Below are 11,159 nucleotides of genomic sequence, written 5' to 3' on the forward strand. Positions count from 1 at the left end.
CCTCGCGGGGCCCTGCGCTGCCCGGCGGCGGCTCGGCGGGGCCTCCGCGGCGCGTTCCTGGCGAGGCCCCGCGGGGCCCCGCGCCTTTCTGCGCCTCCCCGAGAAGTTTCCCTCTCCCGACAAGTTGGGGCAGCGCTGGCGAGCGTATCCCTGGGCCTCGTGCGCCTGCAGCCGCCCCAGCCGCAGCTGGCGGCYCGGCCGGGTAGAGGTGAGGCCGCTCCGAGCGGCGACATCTTGCCCGGCTTCAGAGTAATTTTGTGCGCTTCTGGGGTGCCCTTTCCCTCCCCTTTTTGGTGCTGCAAAGTTTAAGAAAGGCACTCATGATATTTTAAAATAATGGGGTGGTATTGCGTCCTCTATCTCTTATTGCACTTTGAAGTCTTCCTCAGGGTCTTGGATGGTGGTGGGGAGAGGCCGTGGCAGCTTTTTTTCAGCTAACAGGTGCTAATGTGCTAGATAAACTACCTAAGACTGGTATAAATTATTTTGGAGCTGTTGCCAGGCTACATACACCACTTGTATACACAGAGTCTCCGGGTTTAACGCATCTGGATGGGTCACTTCTGAAGGACAAATCAAGGAAATAATAGCAAAAGGACCACATGTGCTTTGTGGACAAATACGTTTTTATGCTGTGCAGCATCCTGCCTGGTGCAACTTTGTGCAGAGTTGTTAAGTGGCCCTGGTCACACCAGGCTTCAGAAGGAAAACACCCCATAAGCTTAATTTGGGTATTTCAGTTGAATTGTGTTTGCGTGGCTTATTTGTAGAGAATTATGTGTAAAAATCTTGGACTTTCCGAAAGAAGCAGTCTAAAATGAACATATGTCGCTTGGCACATGGACAGTTGTAAAATCCATGGAGATATTTTGCTTAACCTGGTAAATATGTCTTGGTACCTTTTTCAGGTTCGCTACTGTTAGAATCGAAGATAAATCCGAATACTGCATATCAAAAACAACAGGCAAGTATTACCAGGCTTTTTTGTTCTTTGCTTATTGACAATGAGACATTGTTCAGTGCTCAGACTAACTGTGATTTCCAGGAAAAGGCAAAATAATATCACGTGCATTTTGTGGTGGTGCTTTCCACAGTGGTGAAAAACTAGCTGAGAAGCTTATAGCCATCTGCATTCTAGAAATTTAAATGTAGGTCTCCAAAAAATATTTTTGGACTTAAAGTTTTGAAGTTACATGCAACTAGATACTCTTGTTTATAGAGTCATAAGTATATAATTTTGTCTCTCACCCCACATTTTGTGAAATAATTACCTTGTTAGGAAGGGAAAGTTTTGTCCAACTGTTTTCCTACGTATATATAKATAGATAGATAGATATTAAACTAAGGAACTTGTCTTTCTGGGACTTCTGTTATTGAGGTTTTTTTTTCTCTTATTTTTTGCCTTTCTCGTTAAGCCTGAAAACTTCTACTTTGTAATTACTAGCCATGGTGAGACTTAGTTACTTGCGCAGTTGCTTTTCCTGGGCATAAACCTTCTGCAAACCAACAAAGTGAAACAGTTGAGAACAACATTAATAGGTCATTTTTCTTAAGCCACTAAAAACCTAGCTTCCTAAATCTCTTGTATCACTTTTTCTTTCTTTTTCTGTATTTATTTTTGATGTGTCTGTCTACGTTGTTTTCATGATTTACTGCTGTTTTTTTTTTTAAAAAAAGAACCTTTGTTTTGTGCAGTAGCTTCTCTTTGTTGTTGTTTTTGCTAAGAATTTTGTACTGTTCTTTATCACTATAATGTCCATGCATCTCTCATCACAAGAAAACAATCATATTCATCCTAAATCATGAACTGACAAATCTCAAAAGATTTTGTTTGTTTTTTTCATTCAATAGAAAAATTTAGCCAACCACTCTGTACTCAGAGCTTTATCTTAGGAGGGAGTCTTAAAGTCTTGGGCTTACCTTTTCAGAAGGCTCTGTTATCTATAGTTTTTATTTTTCTCTSTGTACATACTGGTAGGTCTAGTCAACAAGGTGATGGTCATCCATATAGTTTGGTATGCTCTGCTTGGGCTGACCAGGCTAAGGAAAGAGCTTTTATAAGGGCTTTGTGGGACTGTGGAAGTCACAAGGCTTGAGCTGCTTCCTGTTTGCAGAGGGAATTAATACATAATGAAATACAAATGCAGATTATGTTGCTGAAAAGTTAAATTGCTTCCTTTTATAGTGTGTGTGTTTTTTTTTTTTTTTTAATTCCGTTCTACTACTAAATTCTTATTTGAGAARCTTCTTTACTTAAATGGTAGCAAAGTTCAGGATAACTGAAGAAGCTTTGTTTCTCCTCTTCTGTTTTGGAGGAGTCTTTCTAGGCAGCAGTTAAGAAATTCATCTCAGTTTGAAACTGATTTTGGTTGACTTTTATTAATGATTYTGATGCTTTTGCATTCTTAAGGCCGAATGCTTGCTTTGCTTTTCACTGTTTTGAAAAAGTTTGKTTTTGTTTGTTGATGAAGAAGAATTAAGGATTAACTTGAGACACAAGTTCTAAATGAGTCTGGTTCCTGAAATTTTACTGTTTTTGGTTRCCAATGCTTTGTTCTCAACTTCTGCGTGCTTGGTTGTGAGCAGCAAGTAGCAAAGAGCAGAAGTTGGCTGTCTGCTCTCCGTTTTTTGAGTTTCAGTCTGTTCTTTGAAAGATTACAGTATTGAAACCTGAGTGTCTCAGAACAGATTCTAGAGAGAATTAGGGAAAGTATTTTAGTATGAAGTAGAAGTACCTTACAGCTAGGTAGCTAGAAGACTCAAAGGCTGTATGAATCTGCCAAGGAGAGATGTTTTTAAATGAATGACATTATGGGGGAAATTCTTCCCTTTATTTTAGAATTCCATGGTTTCCATTATGGTACTGATCTCTGTTGGGCTTGGGAAAAGCTACAAGATGGTGCAGTAGGATGAAAAGGAAACACACCCTGCCTACATGTTAAGACCTACACCGTACTAAGATCTATCGTCTTAAAAATTACCTGGGTGACTTAAAGGATAGCTAGCACATACACTATGATTTTGATACCCATCAACCTGTGTATGTGTGTGGGAAGTCTGATTATTAATTACTTTGCAGCTGTATGTGATTCCCAATATTACAGTTTGTGCCACATTCTGTGTTCAGCAGTTATCAGATAAAATGTACAAGCAGTTTTAAGGCTACCTAGACCTTGTGCATCGCAGCAGCCCATGATTATCCGTTTTATTGAGCAGCAGTGTATTTTTGTTGAACCTGTTGAATCTTAATATTTGCAAGATTTGACAAGAGTCTTGAAATCATAGCCTGTTCTTTCCTGTACCATAATGGGCTCTAGTCAGGAGGTTTGGAGACCCTCTGGAGTCTGGGCGAGCAGGGTCTGAAGCCCTGTAGCTCTGTGAGCACACACAATTTCTTGGGCTATGTTCTAGGTTGAGTGCTTTAAGTGTTGATCAACCATTTCATAAACAGGGCATACCTATTAAGATTGCCCTCTTTGGTCATGTTTGTGGTCACTGGCTTCTGTGTAGTACTCAAGGTGTTAGGTGTGTTATAATCATGACCTCTTTCGCAAAAGAAACAGGATTTAAACTTGGACATAGGTTTCGGGCTGCTCAGTGTGCCACATAAAAGTATCTCTAATTCCATGTATGCAAATAACATTAGACACGCGGAGAGCTTTGGCTCCACCTGGATTTTGGACATAGCTGTTGAGAGTTGTGTACCTGCCCTGGACACCCAGTGTTTACCAGTGGGCTTGGTCAGGTGAGTTTTGGAGGCTTCTGCAGGAGCAGTTTCAGAAGTTGTTGCCACACCTTGGGTTCCACCTTCTGCTTGAGGTTACTGTTCCCCAGCTAAGCTGGCAGGGAGCAACGGGAGGGATGCAGGCGTGCACTGTATTCCTTGTGTGTGGCCATTTAGTTTAGTTGTGTGGCCATAAGACCAAACTGCTACAGAAGTTCTTACTCTGATCACCATCCTTTGATGCAAACTCTCCTTTAGGTACACTGTCTGTTTTTAGAGTTAAGATGAAGGATGTGTGCAAATACTGTCTTCCACCTTCACTTGCCATCATTCCTGTGACAGAAGAGTAATCTGCTTCAGGCAAAATGATCAGTTAGTTTAAAGTGCAGCTTAATGTGTGTCCGGGGATGCTGTTAATGCCAGCAGGAGCAGTTGTCAGGGGACCTGCTTATCTTTCAGGCCATGTGAATATTTATGTGGCTGTGTAACAGGTTAGATCTGGGAACTGATTCAGTTAGAATAGTTCCTTTTGCTTGGTTATTTTTTCATCTGCATCTAGCTCACTGTAGAGCACGCAGCCCTGCCATAAGGAGGGGTTGAGGAGCCAGAGCACAAACAAGGAAAGGTGGAGTAGCAGATGTTGTGTAAGGCACTACGGACACTGAGGAGCAGTTGGAACCACTCGTTTGGAGTTCAGGTTGTTCTTCCGAGTTGATCTCTTTCTGTTTTGTTGTGTTGTGTTTAAGTGATTGAGGGAGCATTGCTGTTGCAACTCTGCAGGTAATCAGGTGGTCTCTTGAACCAGCTGTCTGGAAGATGACTGCATGTGATCTTCCTGGGTTGCCTTGGCTCATATTGGAGGTGAACTAAATTTTATATTGGATAATTAGTTTCTAATGAAGCTACTTTTCAATAAAGCAAGTTAGACAAGATCTTGGCTGTGAATGGAAGTGTTTGAAAGGGAGCAGGAAGGATCCTGATTGTTCAGCCCTGTGCATGTTCATTGGGAACACAGAAGGTGGTAGATATTTTCAAGTCCTTTGTTAATACTCAAAGAGAAATAATTTGTACTGTGTGGRCAGTATGGATTATAAAAAGTAACCCTTGAATTCTCACAGTTCTTTTCTGAGTATAAAGGTGTTGCTTGCTAACATTTGAGTTACTGCAGTGTACCTGTTATTTAAGTCACTCAGAGCTATGACATTTTCATATATGAATCCATCATTATTTGAATTTCTGTTACTGTGGAATTGTGTTGACATTACAAGTGTTTCACATATCAGTGATTTCATGTATCATTGCTCTACTCTTAAAGTTTAGAATTTCAAGTTCTGAAACTGCCATGAAGTGATATTTAAGAATTCTTTTTTTTGGACTAACCTATAAAAGATGGGAGCTGTTAGGGTACTGTGTGAAAGGAAAGTTGATACTGCTAATTCATAGTCTATTCTTTAAAAAAYTTGTGAACTTTGTTTAAACTTCCATTGACTGATTTTTGTGGTGCCTTGTTGTAGAGGAAAACATCTTCAAATGGTAGTAAGCRTAAGCACAGTTCAGTGAAGTTTTGCTTTCCTGAAAATGAAGAAGTACTTTGCTTAAAAACCTATTTCAAAATAGTTTCACATATAGTCAAAAACCTACATGTTTAATTTCTTCACTTGCACCTTTTGCAAATGAAGAGTGCTTTTAATGATACAAAGGGCTCACTTCAGAGTCCAGTGTTTTCTGTTTCTGTATTTCAGTTCTGTGCCACTCACTCTGAATTTGCTCAGATCAGGAAGCTGATGAGACCTTTTGATTCCTGCATGTTACAGTATGCAGAGATAWAGATAGATCATACTGTAACCTGCAAGAACTCTGTGTGTGTGTGTGTGTATTGATTATTATTATCCCTTCCTACTGCCCCAAGCCTAGCTCAACTGCTCACTCTAAAATGTCGCGCTGTAAACCTAGGTGATTCAGCTGTCCATGAGTCAAAGATGAGAGTGGACAGCTGTAGGCAATAACCTTGTCAGCTATAGGAAGCTGTACCATTTGYGCATGTGAATCAGAGCCCAAAAGCAGAGAGACTGCCTAATAACACTTGTGACTGTAAGACAGAAGTGTGTGTAGTGTGTGATTCTCTAGCACAAACAAACTCCCATGCATAGCAGTAAGACCACAGTGCAGTGAGTCCAGTCCTTCCTGTAAAAAGAAAACTGTCTCTTCAAACACAAGTGTAAAAGTTAGAAAATTTAAATGAAAATGAGCTTGTGTAAATCAAATGCCTTTGCTTAGTGTAGCTGGTGATTCTCGTCGTCCGGAAGAAGGAAGCTGACCAAGGGATAGACATTTGTCAGCAGTTGTTGCCGTGAGAAAAAACATCATGGCAAACAAAAACAATCACAGCTACAGCAACTACATATTGTTATTGAGAGGTTAAGATTATTAAGAATTAATAATCTTAAGTTTATTGATTAAGATTATTAATCTTAAGGTTAAGYTTATTATAGAAACAAACAGAAGAATTAATGGCATATGCATGTACTTATTTTAGTAGCTGATAAGTTCTGTTTGCTGAGGGTTTAGACAGATATTTTTCAGATAGCTGTGCTGATGGCAGAGTTTACTTTCTGCTATTCCACACTAGTTGTTTGTCAGCATTCCTGTGTTGAGCAGTCCCCTTGCATCTGCCAGTGGAAATACTGGAGAGTGCTCCCTAACTTGTTTAAGCCCAGATAACTGGTCTAAAGATCTATTTAAACCATCTAAACTAACCTGGTTTTGATTGAAAGGATTCAACAAACCTGAGTAAGGCAGCAGGCTCACTAGCAGAGAGGATTGCTTGTGTGAGGCAGTAATCTCTTCTGTGCACCTCAAGATCTTCAAGAGACTCTTTCTTCCTACTGTCAGCCTATGCTTTTTTCAATTTGACTCAAATCGGTAGTTACCTGAATCTCAATTGATGAAGATATTSTATATATGCAAAGGTGGAGTCTGAGTACTGTTAGAACACAAGTACTGTTATAACACAAGCAAAAAAACTGTGTTGTAAAACCAACTTCTTGAAGAGAGTACAGCTAAAAAATGGAAAAACATTGAATCRTTGCAAGAGAAACTCAGGTCCTTTCCACRCTTCTACAGTTATTATATTTTTTAMTGTGTATATGTAGCTGTAGTGCCCTAAATCTTACTCCTGATTTATTCAGAAAAAGTTGATGTGCTTTTTGAATTTTCTGTTGTTAGAAAAGCTTGTTCCTTTTTCTGCTCTTCAGAGCTGCAAGATGCTAAACAAAATAATTCACTATTCTAACACTAAAATCACCTGAGTCATAGTTAAGTAGCTGACAGTCTTGCAGTAGGAAATTAGGAACTTACAGAAAACYTCAATGTCATAAATAACTGCTATAATTTATTTTAATCTGTTTGGAAATTTTGAAATATCTGCTAGATTTATGGTGCAGATGCACAGATGGAATGTGTAGAGGCAATAATAATGAAGCAAAAGGATTTTTTTTCCTTGAGTGAAAGTAGTTCTTGACAAGATATTTGTAACTTCAGTAGTAACTTGCAAATTTTATATGGTGCAAACTATATTTGTTTTAATCCAGCAAAATATTTTAAGCACTTGGATTTGTGAGATATTGTTTTGATTAAACTTCTATTAAGTTTAATGATTAAACTTCTATTAAGCCCCTTCTAAAAGCGCAACAGGGTRGTTGTGTATTTTTGTCTATATTCTAGATATAGGAAAATAATTTTTTTACGTTGCAGTTTCCCGATATCTTGTGATGTGTGCATTCCCCTTTAAGACTCCTGACTYAGGAGTGTGTTGCAGAAAAATGCTATTTTAAGTGGCTTTGGCTAKATTTAAAATGTGTGTGTATATAACCTAGCAGATGATGTCCCTTATGGAACCACTAGTTCAGTATTACTTAGTATTTCAGTGTTAATTCTTGTGTTATTTCTTGACAATTATAACAATAATTGCAGTAATTTCTTGTCTAGATCTGTGATTTAATGTAAGGTATATGAATGTGCAATGTTGACCTGTAATATATATTTTAGAAAAGATATTTTTTTTTCTTATGCCTTTAACAGGACACCTTGATTGTTTGGTCAGAAGCAGAAAATTATGATCTAGCACTGAGTTTTCAAGAAAAAGCTGGCTGTGATGAAATTTGGGAAAAAATCTGCCAGGTACAAGTATTATTTTTTTTTTCTTCCAGACTCTACTATTTTCTTGCCTACCTTTTTTTTCTTTTTTTTTTTTTTTTTCCTCTCTTGTGAATCTTGGGACTGGATTGGTAAAGGGAATTAAAAGTATAAGATTTGTGAGAAGATTGGGGGAAGAAATCGGAGCAGCAGGAAAAGGAGTTAGAGCAGCAGCAGACAAAGCGGGAGGAAGGTGCAGGGCAGAAGACAATAGCTTCCTTCTCTTCCTGTTCAAGTTTGGCATCCATGGCATCCTGCCTTTGTATTTAGTCATTTGGTTATGTTTCACTTGAGTATTACTATAGCTGTGGGCCCTTGCTGTGGGTTGAATTCCTCCTAGCCCTCTGGTTGAGACACTGAAAAAAGATTTTGTTGTGCCCTTGTTTTAAGATTTTATGTTTTTGTGTGCATATAATTTTTTTGTTTATTTAACATACTACTGAGGGTATTGGTGACTTGCTTAAATCTTACATGTACCAGACATGTTTACTACATAGCTAGATACTTTCCAGTCAACAGCATAAATGTGCTCATGCAAATTCTGCTTAAGTTATCATTTTGATCTTTCCTATGTGTATTTTGAGATGAGGCCTAACTGTGCATGGTTTCTTCTTAGGTTCAAGGTAAGGATCCTTCAGTGGAAGTCACGCAGGACCTTATTGAGTCAGAAGAGGAGCATATAGAAGAAATGCCTGAAACTAGTCCTTTAATCGACCTTCCTACTTGTGAACTCAACAAACTTGAAGAGATTGCTGACCTAGTTACCTCTGTTCTCTCCTCGCCCATCCGTAGAGAAAAGTTAGCACTGGCCTTAGAGAATGAAGGCTACATTAAAAAACTCTTGCAACTTTTCCAAGTCTGTGAGAATTTAGAGAACACAGAAGGCTTACATCATTTGTATGAAATAATTAGAGGAATTTTGTTCCTCAATAAAGCAACTCTGTTTGAGGTGATGTTTTCTGATGAGTGTATTATGGATGTTGTTGGATGCCTTGAGTATGATCCTTCTTTGGCTCAGCCAAAACGGCACAGGGAGTTCTTGACCAAAACAGCCAAATTTAAGGAGGTTATACCTATAACAGACTCTGAACTCAGGCAAAAAATCCACCAGACTTACAGGGTACAGTATATTCAGGACATCATCTTGCCGACACCATCTGTTTTTGAAGAGAATTTTCTTTCTACCCTCACTTCCTTTATTTTCTTCAACAAAGTTGAGATTGTCAGTATGTTGCAGGTAAGTGGTTTTTAATATGGGATAGATGGATTATGTATAGATACCTCTAGCTCTAGTTTTGAAATTGATTACAGCAATTTAGCATAACATAAATTAATCATAAACACTGRTTCATTTGCATAGTTTTTTGGAAGTTTTCCCTGGTTTCTGATATCTTATTTCTGACTTAAATTTTCTGTAAGCATATTAAAATTTTAATTCTGTTAAATTTTCTGTAAACATATTCATATTTTAAAAATGGAATGTAAATAGTTCAGGACTCCTCTCCTTGATTCCGAATCAACGGTATGCATTTTGGGATGTTTCACAAAGATATTCAGGCAACAAGCAGTTTCTTGTGTTATATATCAGCTGACGTTTGTGACATCTTTATGACGATTGTGAAGTCTGTGGTTCGATTATGTTCAGAACATTTCTATTATTACTGCTGTTCTTTTCTGGTGCTAAGTCCAAATGTTGTAGTATAAAGTAATTGATCAGTTTGCTTCCTATTACTATCTGAAAGTGATATTYAATAAATGACGAAGTTGTTACTGTCTCAAGGACTTGAAAAACTTACTGAGCACTTTAAAGTGTACAAGCCTAAAAGTAGCTGGGATGACCACCACATGGACTATAGAAAGAACCTTTGTAAATAGTTGCATTTTGTGACATTTTGGCTATTCTCTGTTCAATTCTTGCTTTATTAGGAATGTTAATGGGAACCCACGTGGTTTTATTCTGTTTCTTACCCTTTTCTTTTGGAAAACAGTAGATCTGTGTATAAAAGCTTCACTGAACTGTCATTTTGGGAAACGGATAGTCCATGAAATAGGAAGATATATCAGGGAGAAGAGAACAGTAAAATAGTGGAGAGAAGGAGGCATGGAGAAATGATAATACAGCAAGAAATATTTAGCAGGAAGGAATGGAATAGAAGAAAAAAAAAAAGCAAAACTCTACAAAATTAAAGAGAATTGCTTACTGTGCTTGGATGAGCTTTTGTATTTCTTTCTACCTTGTCTAAACAGAATAGCAGGAAAAAAATTCTAATTACAAAGTTAAATACTTTACATTAAATTTCCCTTTTTACTTTCTGGCTATACCACCTTTCTAAAATGAAATTGAGTATCTTTCCCCTGAGTGCACAGTCATGCTTCCATTTAGAGATTTATTTTAAACTTTGTTTTTGTTTTGCATTTGGATTTTATGGTGCTGAATATTTAATTGCGCCTTTTAAAATTTAATTGTGAAATTGTGGTTTCCTGATTAATTCAGACCTCTGGTACTCTTTGGAGAAAATTAAGAGATCTTCTGTCACCTTTGTGCTGTCCTCGGTCACTACTATCTTTGTAGTAGAGTAGAAAGAGTAGGTGGCGCATAGGATGAGTTATCTTGTTTTAAAGATGCTAATTGGGACATACAGGTTGATTTCCGGCTGGTATTGATATTGATACAGCAGTTGAGCCTCCCTGAGAATTACCAGCTGTTGACAAATGGGGAAGAGATTTTACTGGATAACATGCGTGGGGAAAAACGATTACTTGTATGAAGCTGGGCTCCATGGGACTCTATTTAACGGTCCCTGGTGTAAATCAACTTTTATTATTATGTGGCAAAAGAATCATAAAGCCCTTTTGAGTAGTTTGAAAAAACTCGTTCCCTTCGTACACTGGAAAGGCTCCCTAGGAGCGTGCAGTTTGTAGGAATAAACAACTCCATTTGCTGCTCCGGTAAAGGCCTGAGTGATACGAAGCAGTAGACCCTCGTGCTGTTGTAGGTGAATGGCAGCCACGTGGGGAGCTGAGGAAAGGTGAGAATCAGATCCGGATGGTACTTCAGGACATCGGGACTACCCTCGGTGGCCTTACACGAACAAGAGTCTCTCTCTTGCCAAGTGTTCTGCRCTAGGGATTTTCTAGCCGATCTATTATTGATTCTGATACGATTTTTTTAACAGGCTTAAGCTATTAAGCCAAAGCCAGCAAAGCTTAGAGTAGACTGCTAAGTCTCTGCAATTTGCAC

General features: G+C 38.5%; 1 protein-coding gene across 1 annotated transcript in view; it reads left to right on the top strand.

Moving 5' to 3' along the window:
- Nucleotides 1–11,159, top strand: part of PPP4R3B (protein phosphatase 4 regulatory subunit 3B) — a 27,095-nt gene that overhangs the window by 2,768 nt on the left and 13,168 nt on the right. The window contains exons 3-5 of the mRNA XM_026033791.1: nucleotides 909–964; nucleotides 7,805–7,903; nucleotides 8,535–9,155. Coding sequence (XP_025889576.1) covers nucleotides 909–964; nucleotides 7,805–7,903; nucleotides 8,535–9,155 — 776 coding nt within the window. The remainder of the gene's footprint in view (nucleotides 1–908; nucleotides 965–7,804; nucleotides 7,904–8,534; nucleotides 9,156–11,159) is intronic.

Source organism: Nothoprocta perdicaria, unplaced genomic scaffold (genome assembly GCF_003342845.1).
Source record: "Nothoprocta perdicaria isolate Ctin4 unplaced genomic scaffold, notPer1 scaffold_133, whole genome shotgun sequence".
NCBI lineage: Eukaryota > Metazoa > Chordata > Aves > Tinamiformes > Tinamidae > Nothoprocta > Nothoprocta perdicaria.